Source organism: Malaclemys terrapin, chromosome 1 (genome assembly GCF_027887155.1).
Source record: "Malaclemys terrapin pileata isolate rMalTer1 chromosome 1, rMalTer1.hap1, whole genome shotgun sequence".
In the NCBI taxonomy this organism is placed as follows: domain Eukaryota; kingdom Metazoa; phylum Chordata; order Testudines; family Emydidae; genus Malaclemys; species Malaclemys terrapin.
Genome location: NC_071505.1, coordinates 295,540,844 through 295,560,000, shown reverse-complemented (window position 1 = coordinate 295,560,000; position 19,157 = coordinate 295,540,844). Strand labels below are relative to the sequence as shown.

Genomic DNA, 19,157 nt, shown 5'->3' with positions numbered 1-19,157 from the left:
AAGAATATTAACATAAGGGTCATCATATAATGACAGGAAATAAAAGTTCTAATGTTTGGGTCCTGGGACATCAAGTGATCCTAGTTCAGCACAAGAACTTATATTTATAGGAATTATATTAATAGAAAGCCATGATCTTCTGAATCCCTTCCAATTACTGCATATTTTCATTATACTAATAATTGAAGTAATAAGCAACAGATCAACATTCAGCTTTCTCTGATAATAAACATCCATGTTACGACCAGCCTTAAGAGAGTTGGGGTGGCCAGAGAGAAGTTCTGAGAGCCTCCTAGAACTGAACTAATTCATTAAAAATGGAAGGGAATATTTGGACTGCCACCATTTTTTTCTCTTGCAGGGATGTTGCAGTGGTGCTGGTATCACTGGTAGCGGCACAGTTGGTCACTCCCAACAATGAATTATCAAGGGGTCCACAAGAAAAGAGGGAAAGAAAATGATAAATCAGAGGTCTAGCAGCTGTGAACTTTGCAGGCCATTGTGATTGCGGTAGGGACTAGGAATAATCTGTGATTTTCAGGAAGTCAATGTTGCAAACTTTCAATCTCAGGAACAGGTTTACAGTTTGAAGGTCTGTGACTCAACAAAGAAGATTAGAACCTTATTTTTACAAAACAAAAACAGAAAATAGCCCTGAGATTTAAAGAGCATAGAAATTGGGGGACACAGCTGCAGGCTTTATGGATTTCAAAGGTACCTTGATTAGACCAACACTTCATGACTCTAAGGCACCTTGTTTTCCATTAAAATATCATACATTAATGTCTGTGTGTTTTGAAAAAAATCAATGTTTGAGCAACTGCAAAAATTAAGTTCACAATTGCAAAATGCTGGGGTCCCTCTGTCTGCACATATTTCATTCCTTATATATCTATCACTATAGAACAGTTTAATTTTGAGTATGTTAATTTATTAGCACACTGTAGAACTGGTGACCACATATTTGAGTTTTGTTTATTTTCACAAGAAGCTGGCAGGGTTTATCAAATCTGTGATATAAAAGTACTTTTGTGTGTCTAAATGCAAAAATATCTTTGCAATGTCAATTTCCAGTTCTTCGGTAATATATATATTTTACAATTACTCATAATGTGGCAGGCAGTAGTTCTTCAATTACTAATATAACAGTTTTAAAAGTAATAGTAACACAAAAGTATTTTATTTCTAAAAAAATATTAAGGGTTACCCTGGCAGTCTATAATGAACATCATACACATGGGGTGAAACCCTGGCCCCAGTGAAGTCAATGCGAGCTTTGCCATTGACTTCAATGGAGTCAAGATTTCACCCAATCTATTTTAATGTAGAGGATCTGTGTTTGTAACATGAGCATAGAATGCTATTCAACTGTAAAAATGACTGAAGTGGCACAGTGGAATTCTGTGTTCATCGTCTTTTAATAACTGCCATATTAAATTTAACTGATTTACAAGGAAAAGGATGTTTTCTGTAACCATCACTTTTGTAGACACCACCAGGGATCTCAAAGTTATGCTCTTTGTGCCTAGATGTATCACCACCAGCAATAAAGGTTCTGCAGAAATTGCATCACACTTTGTAACAACCAGGCACTGGATCAGAAATGGAAAATAATGACAAATGGACACAGCAGATCAAATGATGTACAGTCCTACCATGGACAGATCTTACCTAATTTGACAGATACCTTAGGAGTCTGTCTTTTTTCAATACTTTGACAACACCCGTATATCTTGTTTCATGACAACAAAGTCTCATTGAATTTGAATTTACAATCAGAACTTTGTTAACCAATATGAAGCTGATGCATGAATGGAATTAGGTTCTCTTTTTCCAGAAATTTATTGGTTCTGCCATGCTAACAGGAGCAAAAACTTGGTAGATACAACTAAATGTCCATAGTGACCAGATCTGTTGAGTTCATTACATAGTCTCTTTTCTGACCATAGCTACATACTAATACTTTGATAGGGTGGTAGTGATTTGAAGCAATGTGGGAACAAAGACAATAGATTATTTTCCTTCTACGTAAAATGCTAAGGAAGGCACACCACTTTGCACAGCATACCTGTATGTTGTGTCTGGCTGCAAATTGTCTATGAAATAGCTTGAAACCTTCCCAACAGTTACAGGCTGCTTTTCTCCATAGTCTATGCTGTAGCCAAGGATTTCAGAACCATGGTCACAGGGCTTTTCCCAGCTTATGGCAAGGCATGTGGAAGGTGAATAGTGTGGACTCTCCACTTCATCTTCACTTCTTCCCTGAAGACAGGTCACAACTGCAGGTACAGAGGCTGGTGTCATGCATACAACTACTTCACTGAAAGGTCCTGCGCCTGCAACATTCACGGCCTGCAAATGCAAAGCAACATAAGAATGGTGATACTGGGTCAGATCAATGGTCCATCAACTCAATATACTGTCTTCCCACAGTAGCCAATGCCAGGTGCTTCAGAAGGAATAAACAGAACAGGTAATCATCAAGTGATCCATCCTGTTGTCCATTCCCAGCTTTTGGCAATCAGAGGCTAGGGACACTCAGACCATGAGATTGCATCCCTGACCGCCTTGGCTAATAGCCATTGATGGACATATCCTCAAAGAACTTATCTAATTCTCTTTTAACCCTGTTACAGTTCTGGCTTTCACAATGTCCCCGGGCAATAAGTTCCACAGATTGACTATGTGCTGTGTGAAGAAGTACTTCCTTATGTCCGTTTTAAACCTGCTGCCTATTAATTTCACTGGGTGACCCCTGGTTTCTTGTGTGAAGGAGTAAATAATATTTCCTTATTCACTTTCTCCACACCAGTTACTATTTTATAGACCTCTACCATATCCCCTCTTAGTCATCTCTTTTCCAACCTGAAAAGTCCTAGTCTTTTTAATCTCTCCTCATACTGTTCCCTATTCTTAATCATTTTTGTTGTCCTTCTCTGTACCTTTTTGAATTCTAATGTATTTTTTTGAGATGGGGCGACCAGAACTGCATGCAGTATTCAAGGACTGGGCATACCATGGATTCATACAGTGGCATTATGATATTTTCTGTCTTATTATCTATCCCTTTCCTAATGGTTCCTAATATTCTATTGGCTTTTTTGACCACCACTGCAGACTGAGTGGATGTTTTCAGAGAACTATCCACAATGATTCTAAGATCTCTTTCTTGAGTGGTAAGAGCTAATTTAGACGCTATCATATTGTATGTATAGCTGGGATTATGTTTTCCAATGTGCATTATTTTGCATTTGTCAACATAGAATTTCATGTGCCATTTTGTTGCTCACTCCGTCCCCCAGTTTTGTGAGATCGCTTTATAACTCTTTGCAGTCTGATTTGAACTTAACTATCTTGAGTAATTTTGCATCGTCTGCAAATTTGCCACCTCACTGTTAACCCCTTTTTACAGATCATGTATGAATATGTTGACCAGCACTGATCCCAGTACAGATCCCTGGGGGACACCACTATTTATCCCTATCCATTGTGAAAATTGACCATTTATTTCTACCCATCGTTTCCTATCTTTTAACAAGTTACTTATCCATGAGAGGAGGTCCCTTTTATTCCATGACTGCTTACTTTGCTTAATAGCCTTCTGTGAGGGATCTTGTCAAAAGCTTTCTGAAAGTCCAAGTACACTATATCCACTGGATCACCCTTGTCCACATGTTTGTTGATCCCCTCAAAGAATTCTAATAGATTGGTGAGGCACGATTTCCCTTTACAAAAGCCATGTTGACTTTTCCCTAACAAATGGTGTTCATCTATGTGTCTGATAATTCTGTTCTTCACTATAGTTTCAACCAATTTGTCTGGTACTGAAGTTAGGCTTACCAGTCTATAATTGCCAGGATCGCCTCTTGAGCCTTTTTAAAAAATTGGTGTCACATTAGCTATTTTCCAGTCATCTGGTACAGAAGCTGATTTAAATGATAGGTTTCATACCAGAGTCAGTAGTTCTGCAATTTCATATTTGAGTTCCTTCAGAAATCATGGGTGAATCCCATCTGGTAGGTGGCATATTATTATTTAATTTATCAATTTGTTCCAAAATCTCCTCTATTGACACCTCGATCTGGAATAATTCCTCAGATCTGTCACCTAAAAAGATTGGCTCAGGTGTGGGAGTCTCCCTCTCATCCTCTGCAGGGAAGACCAATACAAAGAATTCATTTCACTTCTCCGCAATGGCCTTATCTTCCTTAAGTGTTCCTTTAGAATGTCCTTTGTCCAATGGCCCCACTGATTGTTTGGCAGGCTTCCTGCTTCTGATGTACTTAAAAAACTCTTTGCTGTTAGTTTCTGAGTTGTTGGCTAGTTGCTCTTCAAATTCTTTTTGGCCTACCTAATTATACTTTTACACTTGACTTGCCAGAATTCATGCTCCTTTCTATTTTCCTAAGTAGGATTTAGCTTCCAATTTTTAAAGGAAGCCTTTTTGCCTTTAACCACTTCTTTTACTTTATTGTTTGTTGTGGCACTTTTTGGTCCTCTTATTGTGTTTTTTAATTTGGGGTATACATTTAATTTGAGCCTCTATTATGGTGTTTTTAAAAAGTTTCCATGCAGCTTGCAGGCATTTGAGTTTTGTGACTGTACCTTTAAATTTCCATTTAACTAGCGTCTTCATTTTTGTGTAGTTGCCCTTTCTGCAGTTAAATGCTACTGTGGCAGGCTTCATTGGTGTTCCCCTCCCGCCCAAGGATGTTAAATTTCATTATATTATGGTTGCTATTATCAAGCAGTTCAGCTATATATTTTTCTCTTGGACCAGATCCTGTGCTCCATTTAGGACAAATCAAGAATTGTCTCTCTTCTTGTGGGTTCTAGGACTAGCTAGCAGTCATTTATGGAGTCAAGAAACTTTATCTATGCATCCCATCCTGAGACGACATGTACCCAGTCAATATAGGGATAGCTAAAATCCCCCATTATTATTTAGTTTTCTATTTGTATTGCTTCTCTAATCTCCTGGAGCATTTCCTAGTCAGGTGGTTGGTGGTAGATCCCTACTGCTTTATTCTTATTATTCAAGCATGGAATTTCTATTCATAGAGATTCTATGGCACAGTTTGATTCATTTAAGGTTTTTATAATATTTGACTCTATTCTTTCTTTCACATACAGTGCCACTCTCCCACCAGCACGACCTATTCTGTCATTCCTATATATTTTGTCCCCCGATATTACCATGTCCCATTGCCTATCATCATTCTATCAAGTTTCTGTATTGCCTATTATATCAATATCCTCATTTAATATGAGGCGCAAAGTTCACCATCTTAGTATTTAGACTTCTAACATCTGTATACAAGCACTTATACAATTTGTCACTTTTTAGTTGTCTGCCATTATGTGATGTAATTGAATGGGACTCTTTCATTTGACTGTTTCTCGTCATCTCCTACCTGTACTTTATTAACTTCTATCCTATCTTCAATACTAGGATATAGAGAATTCCCATTAATAGATCTTTCCCTAAGGGATGTCTCTGTCCAAACCATGTGCTCCTCCGCACCTGATAGCTTTCCCCCCAGACCTTAGTTTAAAAACTCCTCTACCACCTTAAATTTTACATGCTAGGAATCTGATTCTGTTTTGGTTTAGGTGGAGCCCATCCTTCCTGTATAGGCTCCTCATTTCCCAAAAGGTTCCCCAGTTCTTAATAAATCGAAACCTCTCTCCCTACACTATTGTCTCATCCACGCATTGAGAAAAATGGTTACTCACCTTCTCATAACTGTTGTTCTTCGAGCTGTGTTGCTCATATCGATTCCACGTGCACAGTCATTGGAAGGTTTTTCCGCTAGCAACACCCGTTGGGTTGGCTGTGGAGCCCCCTGGAGTGGCACCTCCATGGCGGTGAATATAGGACCCTGCCGACCCGGCTCCTCCTCAGTTGCTTCTTGCCAGTACTCTGACAAAGGGGAAGGCAGGTGGATATGAGAAACATATCTCGAAGAACAACAGTTATGAGAAGGTGAGTACCCATTTCTTCTTCTTCGAGTGCTTGCTCATATCGATTCCAATTAGGTGATTCCCAAGCCTTCCCTAGGAGGTGGGGTTGGAGTTATGGAATTGCTGACTGGAGCACCGCTCTGCTGAATTCTGTATCGTCTCTGGCATGCTAGGTAATTGAGCAATGAGAGGTGAAAGTGTGAACCGAGGACCATGTCGCTGCCCTGCAGATCTCCTGGACTGGAACCGGGGCCAGGAATGCCGCCGAGGAGGTCTGCACTCTCTTGGAATGTGTTGTTAGTGCAGAGGCTGGAATTTTGGCTAACTCATAGCATGCCTGGATACAGGACGTGATCCATGATGAGATCCTCTGCGATGAGACCAGGAATCCTTTCATCCGGTCTGCCACTGCCACGAACAGCTGGTTTAACTTACGAAACAGCTTTGTGCGTTCAATGTAAAAGGCCAGCGCTCACCTAATGTCCAGAGAGTGAAACCTTTGTTCTTGGCTATCCGTGTGAGGCTTAGGGTAAAACACAGGTAGAAAAATGTCCTGGTTGGAGTGGAATTAGGACACAACCTTTGGGAGAAAGGCTGGGTGAGGCCTGAGCTGCACCTTGTCCTTATAGAAAACCATGTAAGGAGGGTCGGAGGTGAGGACTTGTAGCTCCTATACCCTCCTTACCAAAGTAATGGTGACTAGGAAGGCCACCTTCAGTGACAGGTAGAGGAGCGAGCAAGTCACCAGGGGTACAAATGGTGGCCCCGTTAGTCTGCACAGGACCAGCTTCAGGTCCCACGCCAGGATTGGCTGTCTAACCCGTGGGTACAGTCTGTCCAGCCCCTTTAGGAAATGGCCAACTATGGGACTGGCGAAGACAGAACACCCAGTCGCTCCCGGGTGGGCGGCCAAGATGGCTGCTAGGTGTACCTTGATGGATGGTGCCACCAGGCTTTGCTGTTTCAAGTGCAGTAGATAGTCCAGGATAAGCGGTATGTGCAACTGCATCGGAGGTACGCGGCTCTGAGAGCACCAGATTGCAAACCTTTTCCACTTGGCCAGGTAGGTGGCCCTGCTGGAGGGTTTCCTGCTACCAAGTAAGATCTCCCTAACAGGCTCTGAGCACCTGAGCTCCATGGGGTTAGCCATGGAGCTTCCAAGCTATGAGGTGAAGGGACTGGAGGTTTGGGTGCTGAAGGCGACCATAGTATTGGGTGATCAGGTCCAGGACCAGGGGCAGTGGACTGGGATTGTCCACCGACAGCTCCAGGAGCGTGGTGTACCAGTGCTGACGAGGCCAAGTCATTGCCACCAGTATGACCGCTGCCTTGTCTCAGTGGATCTTGAGCAGAACCTCGTGGATGAGTGGGAACGCAGATGGTCCATCCAGGGTAGGAGAAATGCATCCGCGAGTGAGCCCGGACTGTGATTCTGGAAGGAACAGAATCACAGGCACTTTCTGTTGTCCCGTGTGGCAAACAGGTCGATCTGGGAAATTCCCCACCTTTGGAAAACGCTGTGTATTACGTCCAGGCAGATGGACCACTCATGGTTGTGGAAGGATCTGCTGAGGTAGTCCACCAACTCATTCTGGGACCCTGGGAGGTAAGACGCTTCCAGGTGAATAGAGTAGGCTATGCAGAAGACCCACAGCTTGAGGGCTTCCCAACGTAGGGGAGAAGAACGAGTCCCACCCTCCTTGTTTGTATAAAACATCGCAGTTGTGTTGTCTGTCATGACTCCCACACACTTCCCTTGCAATTGGACTTGGAAGGTTTGGGATGCTCGTCGGACTACCCTCAACTCCTTGATGTTGATGTGGCGTGAGAGCTCATCCTGCGACCAGAGGCCTCGCGTCTGTAGTTCTCCCAGGTGAGCGCCCCATCCCAGCGCTGATGCATCTGCTACAAGAGACAGAGAGGACTGGGGTCTGTTGAAGGGGATTCCCTCGTACACTTCCTGCGGGTTGAGCCACTAGCAGAGGGACTTGAGGACCTGCACCAGAAGAGTGACCACTGTGTCTAGGCAGTCTCGTCCTGGACAGTAGGCCGATGCTAACCAAGCTTGTAGAGGCCTGAGCCTCAGTCTGGCGTGCTGTACCATATAAGTACATGTTGCCATGTGGCCGAGGAGCCTCAAGCAACCCCTTGTTGTGGTCATAGGGTGCCGTCTGAGGCTTTGAATGATGTCCGTCATTGCTTGGAAATGGGCCTCTGGCAGTGACGCCGTGGCCCGGCCCGAGTCCAACACTGAGCCGATAAACTCTATCCTTTGAGTTGGTGATAGGGTCGATTTGTGTTCGTTGAGGAGGAAACCCAACCTGTCGAAAGTGGATCTCACAAAGTGGACCTGAGCCTCCACCTGATCCCTGAAATCTCCACTGAGCAGCCAGTCATTGAGGTATGGATATATCTGCACTTGCCTCTGACGTAGGAAAATGGCCATGACCGACATGCACTTGGTGAAGACTCGTGGGGCTGTGGATAGGCCGAAAGGGAGGACCGTGAATTGGTAACGGTTGTTGTAGACCACAAACATGAGGAAATGTCTGTGAGCAGGATGTATCGAGATGTGGAAGTACGCATCCTTGAGGTCGAGGGCAGCGTACCAGTCTCCTGGATCAGGAGAGGTGATGATCGAACTTAGGGAGACTATGCAAAACTTCAGCTTTTTTATGAAGCTGTTGAGGCCTCGCAGGTTGAGGATGGGTCTGGGAGGGAGGAGAAGAGCAGAACTGGAGAGAATATCCCACTTTTACCATACGAAGGACCCAGCGGTCTGATGTTATTTGTGACCAAGCACGGTAAAAGTGGGACAGATGGTTCAGGAAAAAGGGATGAGGATCTGGTCCATTGACTGGTATGCTGTCCTCGGGCGCACCTTCATAAGGCCTGTTTAGCGCCTGATGAAGACTGCGCTTGGCCTTGGCCTAGGCTAGGCGGGGGCTGGGAAGGCTTGCGCCTGCCATTCTTGCCACGCTTCCTCGAGAAGTCCTGCCTAGGCTGGGGAGGGTAGAAATGCTGCTGGGGTTGGGGCTTAAAATGTTTGCGCTGGGTGGCTGGTGTATGCATGCCCAGCGATTTCATCATTGCCTGAGAATCTTTTAGGCTGTGAAGCCTGGAGTCTGTTTGCTCCACAAAGAGGCCTATGCCATCAAATGGCAAGTCCTGCAGAGTTTGTTGCACTTCCGGGGGAAGCCCAGCCACCATGAGCTGCTTCTCATGTCTGCAGCATCCAGTGAGGCTTGCAACAAGGTCCATGCCGCTGCCTTGCCCTCGTTCATTATGGCCCCAAACTCTTCCATGGACTCCCTGGGTAGTAACTCCTTGAACTTTAACATGGAGCTCCAGGAGTTAAAGTTGTGCCTACTCAGGATTGCCTGCTGGTTGGCAATCCTGAGCTGGAGCCCCCCGATCCAGTAGACCTTCCGGCCGAATAGGTCCAGCTTTTTAGAATCCTTAGACTTTGGGTTTGGACCCTGCTGCCCCTGCCTTTCATGCTCGTTTACCGCAGCCACCATCAACGAGCAGGGCTGCGGGTGTGTATACAAGTACTCGTACCCCTTAGAGGGGACGAAGTACTTTCTTTCCACTCCCTTTGCAGTCGGGGGAATGGAGGCAGGGTTTTGGTGTTAGCCTGAATTGTTTTAATGAGGGGCAAAGCCACCCTCGATGGGCCCTCCAGAGCCAGAATGTCCACCCTCAGGTCCTCTGGCTTGACAACCTCCTTGGCTTGCAGCCCCATGTTGTGAGCCACTCTGCACAGCAGGTCCCGGTGTGCCTGACTGTCGATTGGGGGCGGCCCAGAGGAGGAAGACCCCACTACTGCTTTTTCCGGGGAGGACGAAGACGATGCCAGGGGGACAAAGGGCCCTCCTGGCCATCTGGAGCCCTGGAGATGTCCTGTTTGGTGACAGGCAATGACTGCAGGTTCGGTGCTGGTGGTGGGCACGGGATTGGGAGGTGGCTGTGCAGCCCGCACCGATGTAGTCTCGGAGCCTCGAGGGGTGAGACAACCCGCGGCTGCCGGGGGCATTCGTGGTTCCGATACCATTGAGTGAGGGCCCCTGGAATGAGTGTCCTGGGTCTGGTGGTGGGCCCACAGAGTCCAAAAGGGCCCCTGCCACTGCACATGCTATGGCACTGCACTCATGTCTTGCTTGTGACGACCCAACCTGCGCCAGCTGTGCCGCGAATAGTGGGACTCTGCCTCCGACAATGTGGACCTGGAGTGCGAAGGCCACAGCGGTGCTGAGCGGAGCGGTGCTGGGGATTGATGCCGTGAGTACGGTGCTGGGGAGCGGTGCTGCGATGGGGAGATGGGAAATGGTGCCATGATGAGCGGTGCCAGGATGGAAAGCGGTGCTGGAATGTAGAGCAGCACTGCGACTGAGAGCGGTGTCATCCGTCCGGTGCAGGGGACAGGTGCCGTGTTGTCAGCGGTGATCGGTGCCTCGAAGACTGAGACGGGGACCGTCGTGGGGAGTGGTGGCATGGGGATCGAAGCCTGGGGGATGGTGATCTCCTCATCATTGACAGCTTGCCCCTAGAAGATACCCCGCGCTGCGGCACCGGGGACCTTATCCCGACTGGCTAGGGACCAAGAAGCTGTCGTGGTAATTAAGTTCCAAGCGGCCTCAAAGGTATCCCGGTTAGATGGAAGTTCTATGTCCTCCACCCGGCATTCTTGATCAGAAGAGACCAGAGGTACCAGACTCAACGGCTCCCCCTGTGGGGCCGAAGTCAACGGTGCTGTCTCCTGGGCTGTCGGCGCCAGGACCTCTTTGCTACCTTTCCCTATGTCATTGGTACCTACATGTACCACGACCACTGGCTCTCCTCAGCACTGCACATAAATCTGTCTAGATGTCTTGAGAGATCTGCAACATTCACACCTGGCAGGCAATTCACCATCACAAACCCATCTCTATATTTCTAATGATCGAATCCCCCATTACTATTACTTGTCTCTTCCTAATAACTGGGATTCCCTTCCCCAGAGAGGTATCCTCAGTGCGAGAGGATACCATGACATCATCTGGAGAGAGGGAACGTTTCTCTCTGTTCCACCTTGATGTTCTCCTTCCCTGAGAAAGTAAAATAAATATTCATGGAAACACAGAGATCTGTGAATAGCAGGATACCAACAGTAAGTCTTCCTCTTTACCTGAACCCTGCAGTAATATATAGTTGCAGGCAAAAGTCCTTTCATTTCATAATTGAGTCCAGTCCCACAGTAACAGATCTGCATGCATCCTTCCACACTGCCCCACTCCAAACGGTATTCTGTGATGTCAGCTCCATTATTTACTGGGACCTTTAAAGTTAACAGAAAATAATTAGGACTTAAATTCATTGTCTGAAAATCAGACCAAACTCACCAAATCTTGACTACTTTCTCTATAAAACAGTAAGATAATGAATGTAACATTTGAAGCCATAAAAGTAAGCCAGAAAGCTGTAGAAACTGCATTTCCACAGGAAAGTCACCCTATGGTAGCTTCAGCAATCTCCAATTTATTATAGTACAAGCAAAACACTGCATTATTTTATTGGTCTTGAGCACATTAAAATACTAATGGATAATGTTCATGGTGGCAGAGTATTATATGTGGAGCAGTAACTGCTTTTTCAGTTGCTTAAATACTGAAGTGACACTAAGCGATAATCATAAAATCTATTAAATGTGGATATACTTCAAAGTGATTTCTCTTAAAGAACTAGATTACAAATAATGAAATAAAAATTATTCTCTTCTTTCATGGAGGACTTACCAGTCTAAGATACTGCTTCTCACTGAGGATATGCTATTATGAATCATTGCTCCAGGGCAGTTTTTTAAAAAAATCATTAGTTTAAGAAGTGGACTATATGAAAAAGGAATGTGATTGAACATAAACAACATTTGAGAGAATAGTGTTTGATGTCCTGTGCTATGATTGGCAGAAATCTTTCTCTTCTGTAATTTACAATAAATTGTGGCATATTCTGGACTATTTATAGATGACATTAAAATTGTTAAAACACATTTAGGTTGCAAAGTCAAACACTAGAAAGTTAGGATGCACCAGAAACTAAGTTGGCTATGTACATTTTAATTCTGCTCCCTTGTGTGTATGCATCACGATACAGTATTTAAATATATAATTATATACTACTGTTTCCAGAGGACCCCTGCCTTGTTCAGGCCACAGAATGGACAATCAAGGAATGAGGCGGCTGTCCAAATATTTTTATTCTCATTTTTCAATTGGTGGCTCCATGCCTTACTTACTCCACAGTGTTCAAAGCCTATGAGCAACACAGAATTATTTTTCTCATGGTATTTTTGATCATGGTACTTATAATTGTATCTGTGTTGCACAGACATTAATTAATTTATCTCAACTACAAGATGACAGAATTATTTTTCCCATTTTATAAATGGGAAAATCAAGGCAAAGAGACTTGGCTGAGGCCACACAGTGATTCAGTGGCAGGGCCAGGATTAAAACTCAGGACCTCCTGATTCCCAGTGCTATGCACAGTCCTGCATACCAAATTACCTTACTGCTAGAGGGGCTGAGCATCCACAACTCCCAATAGCATTGGTTGCATTTGTGAACGCTCAGCACTTCTGTGTCTCAGTTTGCAGGTATCTTAAGTTGGGCACCAATAAATGAGGAACACACAATTAAAATGTTGGTTTAAATGACTTGTTTGAAATCATATAGGAAGACTGGGCAGAAGCAGGGATAGAACAGAGTTCTCCTGTGAGGCATTCACAGCGGTAAGAAGGAACTGAGAGGGCGTAGGGCCAGCGGCGCCTGATATACAGGCGCATGAGTGCGACACTCAAGGGGGCACCACTGCCTACTCTATGGATACCGCTAAGGCAAAAATCTCTGACGATCGCACCCAAGGACGTGCACACCTAGAATGGAATTGACATGAGCAAGCACTTGAAGAAGAATTAATGACATTAGCTGTTAGCAGAATCATAGAATATCAAGGTTGGAAGGGACCTCAGGAGATCATTTAGTCCAACCCCCTGCTCAAAGCAGGACCAATCCCCAACTAAATCATCCTAGCCAGGGCTTTGTCAAGCCTGACCTTAAAAACCTCTAAGGAAGGAGATTCCACCACCTCCCTAGGTAACCCATCTGAGTGCTTCACCACTTTCCCAGTGAAAAAGTTTTTCCTAATATCCAACCTAAACCTCCCCCACTGCAACTTGAGACCATTGCTCCTTGTTCTGTCATCTGCTACCACTGAGAACAGTCTCGATCCATCCTCTTTGGAACCCCCTTTCAGGTAGTTGAAAGCAGCTATCAAATCCCCCTCATTCTTCTCTTCTGCAGACTAAACAATCCCAGTTCCCTCAGCCTCTCCTCATAAGTCATGTGCTCCAGCCCCCTAATCATTTTTGTTGCCCTCCTCTGGACTCTTTCCAATTTTTTCACATCCTTCTTGTAGTGTGGGGCCCAAAACTGGATACAGTACTCCAGATGAGGCCTCACCAATGCCGAATAGAGGGGAATGATTACGTCCCTCGATCTGCTGGCAATGCTCCTACTTATACAGCCCAAAATGCCGTTAGCCTTCCTGGGAACAAGGGCACACTGTTGACTCATATCCAGCTTCTCATCCACTATAACCCCTATATCCTTTTCTGCAGAACTGCTGCCTAGCCACTCGGTCCCTAGTCTGTAGCAGTGTATGGGATTCTTCCGTCCTAAGTGCAGGACTCTGCACTTGTCCTTGTTGAACCACTTCATATTTCTTTTGGCCCAATCCTCTAATTTGTCGAGGTCCCTCTTTATCCTATCCCTACCTTCCAGCGTATCTACCACTCCTCCCAGTTTAGTGTCATCTGCAAACTTGCTGAGGGTGCAATCCACACCATCCTCCAGATCATTAATGAAGATATTGAACAAAACCGGCCCCAGGACCGACCTTTGGGGCACTCCGCTTGATACCGGCTGCCAACTAGACATGGAGCCATTGATCACTACCCGTTGAGCCTGATGATCTAGCCAGCTTTCTATCCACCTTATAGTCCATTCATCCAGCCCATATTTCTTTAACTTGCTGGCAAGAATACTGTGGGAGACCGTGTCAAAAGCTTTGCTAAAGTCAAGGAATAACACATCCACTGCTTTCCCCTCATCCACAGATCCAGTTATCTCATCATAAAAGGCAATTAGGTTAGTCAGGCATGACTTCCCCTTGGTGAATCCATGCTGACTGTTCCTGATCACTTTCCTCTCCTCTAAGCGCTTCAAAATTGATTCCTTGAGGACCTGCTCCATGATTTTTCCAGGGACTGAGGGGAGGCTGACTGGCTTGTAGTTCCCCGGATCCTTCTTCTTCCCTTTTTTAAAGATGGACACTACATTAGCCTTTTTCCAGTCATCTGGGACTTCACCCAATTGCCATCAGTTTTGAAAGATAATGGCCAATGGCTCTGCAATCACATTCGCCAACTCCTTTAGTATGCTAGGATGCAATAGAAGGCCATTATCCCTGGAGGTGTGGAAGTAGGAAGGAGGCCACATGCTGGGTTCAGGGATGGTCAGTCTGGCTCTTTCCTCCCCTCCTCTCCCATGACATGTGAGGAGCTCATTCCCCATGTGGTACCCCCAGAGAGGACATAAGCCACTGGGGCCATGCCCTAGGTCCAGCAAAGATTGTCAGAGACGGGGGGTACCGTCTCTGGAGGAGGATGCCTGCTCCCTGAGTCCACAGGGCAACATGCTGCTGCTGCATTGTTCCCAGTGCAGTGTGGGCATCTTAGATTACAATGTTCTTATGCAGTTATTATTTTGATATGCTGCCAAAATTTTGCTGACAATGCAAATGACAGAAGAGAATGGTGATTCTCTGGCCCCAAGACTTTCGTCCTGCTGAATTTTAAAGTCCTGTTGCAAACAATGAAAGTATTACAGATTCTTTTTAAAAAAAGTTTCAAGACTCTTTTTCATGAAAAGTGTTAGGCAGCCTAAATATAAAGGTTTCTACCAGCTTTCTCCTGTAATGTGGGATTCCATCCAACACTTAATTTGTTTGTTATTTATGCTCACTGAGACCACGTTACATAATATGAACTTTCCATGTGGGCTTGTGCAAAAGTATTTTATTTTTTTTTCTTTTTAAAAGTGAACATTTTATAGATGCAAAAATGCATCTGAAAAGTCTTCAGCCTTTTTGCATTCATCTACAATGCTAAATCCCCATCCCATAGTAAGCACATTTTTTAAAAGTTAAGAGTTCTTCCCCACCCTTCAGTGACAATCTTTTTCAGATTTAGTCTTGATGAGATTTATTTTGCTTACTAAAAATCACACACCTGAAAACTGGGAGGTTAACAGATAGACCCTTTGCTACATTATTACTGATGTGATGATATAAAGTACAAATCAGCTTAGAAAAGTGGTGAGTGTAAAGCCATCATTTGTATTGTGTGGCTATCTGGGTTTTCTGCAAAGGAAGAAACAAATGGTCTTAAAAAAATTAAAAAGAATCTGCATCAAATTCATACTCACAGTGTAGCATTATTGGAAAAACCCGTAATAAAAACAAAGGAACAAGAGGATATTGTGTGTCGAAGTTTGAATATGTGTAGATCATTTAGCTACAAATATTGTATAAAGGAAATGGCAAATAATGCTTTGAGGACTTTCAAATTTTATGTTTAAGTTTCAATGTAAAGATAACCCATAATCAGGCAGCTTGTTTCTGTTTTGGTTTTTTTAAAATGTTGTCTTAGCTACAGTTTAGGCTTTTTAAAATTGACAAAAGAATATAAAAGGTAACTATCGTAAGACATAAAATAAGCCTAAAATATTCCTACCTCCCAATACACCTGTGCACATGTTGCCGATCTACATGTCACTTGAGGGGGTTTGCACTGATCCGGTGGTCCAGGGGCTGTAGTAATTTCACATTTCTCTGAATAGGGTCCAAACTATTAAAAATAGGTTGACATAATTATTACCATGTTTTTAAATAGAAGTTTTGCCCACAGTAGCTGTATATACTATTAGTGTTTGACAGTCAGCATCAAATATTGTGTGACTGTAATTTGCAAGATGACTTGTCATGACTTCAGGGTTCATTTCACTGTTTGAGCATTCTTCAGAACTACTATATTATTCTTCCTCTTTTGGAGATGTAGTGAGAATAAACATGACAATTTACACTCTAACTCAGAAGAGCACATGACTCTGTAAGTCACAGTTGCCAGGTTACATATGACAGCTAACCTGTAACAGAGAATACTGTACAACTGTGTATTTATTTAAATCTAAATGAAACAGAAGACTCCAAATAATAGGCTACAACTATAATTCTTCCTCTGGATGTTAGAAAGTAATTCAGCATTCCGCTTCTCTGCCAACATTGACAACTAGTGACAATCGTAATAAAGGTTTCTGTGACTCCTGTTCATGAACTGAACTGAAACAAAGAGTCCTGTGGCACCTTATAGACTAACAGACGTATTGGAGCATAAGCTTTCGTGGGTCAATACGTCTGTTAGTTTATAAGGTGCCACAGGACTCTTTGTTGCTTTTTACAGATCCAGACTAACACGGCTACCCCTCTGATACTTAACTGAACTGAGATGCCCACTCATTTTACTATTAAATTAGGGTATTGGCTATTTAATAAAATCAAATATTTTAAAGCAATGGTTGATTTTAAAGCAGTTAATGTAAGGTTAATGTTCAAAATATAAGGAACCAGAGAACATTTTCTTACACTTTGTGAAGTACACACTAATAGATAAAAAACACAGGAAAAAAAGTAAGAAAATGCTAGTTGCTATGCTCCAGAAAGCCTTCAGCTGTGGAATGCACACACAACAATCAATGTGCAAAACTACAGTACACCTCTACCCCGATATAATGCTGTCCTCGGGAGCCAAAAAATCTTACCACGTTATAGGTGAAACCGCGTTATATTGAACTTGCTTTGATCCGCTGGAGCGCGCAGCCCCGCCCCCCGGGAGCACTGCTTTACCGCGTTATATCCGAATTCGTGTTATATCGGGTCGCGTTATATCGGGGTAGAGGTGTATATAAAATCATTTACCTACTTACTTCACAGGATGTTATGATAATTTATTAAAGTTTGTACAGTGCTTTGAATCAATGTTATATGATCAACAGTATCATTTAGATTTAAGTAAAAAGAAGAACAGGAGTACTTGTGGCACCTTAGAGACTAACAAATTTATTAGAGCATAAGCTTTCGTGGACTACAGCCCACTTCTTCGGATGCAGTCCACGAAAGCTTATGCTCTAATAAATTTGTTAGTCTCTAAGGTGCCACAAGTACTCCTGTTCTTCTTTTTGCGGATACAGACTAACACGGCTGTTACTCTGAAACTTAGATTTAAGTAGTAATTAGATGCTTTCTCTTTCCTTCATCCAAACAACCCAGGTTTATTCAAATTGGTCTTTAACTGTTGGGTACTACAGTGCTGCTGTAAATCATCTGAACCAATTAAATCTACATTAAGAATCTGCATGACAAAACTTAATATCTAAAATTTTTGAAAACAACAACATGCATAAAAATGATTGCACTCTATGTAACTCGTTGGATTTCAGACGGCCTCCTTACCCCAGCTTTGTTAGCTGCTCGCAGCCTAAAGCTGTATGTCTTTCCAGGAAGAAGGTTGCTTACGGTGCATTCAACATCAGAGCCTTGGTAAACCTCTCTGTGTTCATCTGTTTCCACAGAAGACATTTCCAGACCATAACAGGTAATAGGTGATCCACCATCTGCTTGAGGTGGTCCTAAAAAACAGGGAAAAGGATTATATGGTTTTAAAAATATATCAGCACATTTTGATTTCTCAGGCTATATCTACACTATAGACTTCTGCCAGCTTTGTTATGTCAGTCAGGGGTGTGAAAAGTTGTGATCTCTGACTGACACAGTTGTGCTGACAGAAGTCATTAGTGTAGATGCAGCTATACTGGCAAAGCTGTACTTTTACCTCTACAGCTTGTTTTACTCGTGGGGGGTGGTTTTACTATACTAGTACAAAACACAGCTTTGTTGATATAGCTGCATCCACACTTGGAGAACTTGGCTGGCATACTATACTGATATACCGACATTGGTAAAGCCCTCCTAGCATAGACTTAGCCTCAGATGATAGTCGCAATAACGATTACCCCATTTCAGCTGAATTTCTTTTGCTCTTGGTCTACCCTGTAGTCTGGGAGGTTGGCCTGGACCAGGAAGCACTGCTGGTGTCTGCACCAATAAAGAATCAGATGCCTGTAAAGGAAAAATTGACAAAAGCCGTAATATAATCGGATGCATTTTGACCTTACTTCATAAAGAAAATGAGAATACTTTGAACTCCAAATAAATATAATAAATGTCATAAAAATCAGTGAGGTAAAATATTGATAAATATTTCCATCAGATCCCAGTTTAGGAGAAGATTTATAAAAAGAGATCAATAACCAGGGACAGTAGGAACTGCATACAATTTTTGCACTGCTGTAACTATGTCAATTAGGGATGTGATTTTTTTATTGATATAGTTATACTGGTACAAACCTAGTGTAAATACAGGTATGCCAGTATAAAGGTGCCTTGCACAAGTATAACTTATTCCCCATCCCATAGGGGAATAAGCTGTATCAGTATAAGCATGTTTATAGGGATATAATTGTGTCCATACTAGAGGTTGTACCACTTTAACTATCCCGGTATAGGTTTTGCTGTAAACAAGGCCTGAGAGAGAAGATAAGTAAAAATTGTAACCAAAAAGTAGCAATGCTTTTTTTTGATAGCAAAGTTGAATTGTCCACTTTTGCACTGCTTTTTATAATTAAATATGCAGTAAATATCCACCTCCAATTTGGAGATGTGCACAGGAATGCACAGCATACCCCTTGTGTAGCACGGAGTTCCATTCCATAAGGGTTCCCTGCATATGCTCAGGCAAGGGCAGGCTAGAGGATCAGAGGTTGTGCCGATCTGCCAATGCACACTGTTGCACAGGGATCAGAGGTGACTGCAGCGCACTATTCTGTGGCCTGAGAAAACATTCATTCCGTGCCCCACCTTCACATGTATTCAGCCCAGCTATTTAGACTGGGTGCTAGAATGATGATTTGGCTCTTGGAGAAATGAATATTTACATTGCTGTGCTGAGTTAAACAGATGCTGCTTTAAGGAAGTTTTAT

At 43.4% G+C, this 19,157-nt stretch overlaps 1 protein-coding gene across 9 annotated transcripts in view; it reads right to left on the bottom strand.

Annotated features, from left to right (window-relative positions):
- FNDC3A (fibronectin type III domain containing 3A) overlaps window positions 1-19,157 on the bottom strand; it is a 185,962-nt gene that overhangs the window by 10,051 nt on the left and 156,754 nt on the right. For all 9 annotated transcript variants that reach the window (XM_054014852.1, XM_054014842.1, XM_054014869.1 and 6 more), the window contains 5 exons: window positions 18,132-18,237; window positions 17,572-17,747; window positions 15,797-15,910; window positions 11,132-11,281; window positions 2,069-2,352 (listed from right to left, as the gene is read on the bottom strand). In XM_054014852.1, coding sequence (XP_053870827.1) covers window positions 2,069-2,352; window positions 11,132-11,281; window positions 15,797-15,910; window positions 17,572-17,747; window positions 18,132-18,237 — 830 coding nt within the window. The remainder of the gene's footprint in view (window positions 1-2,068; window positions 2,353-11,131; window positions 11,282-15,796; window positions 15,911-17,571; window positions 17,748-18,131; window positions 18,238-19,157) is intronic.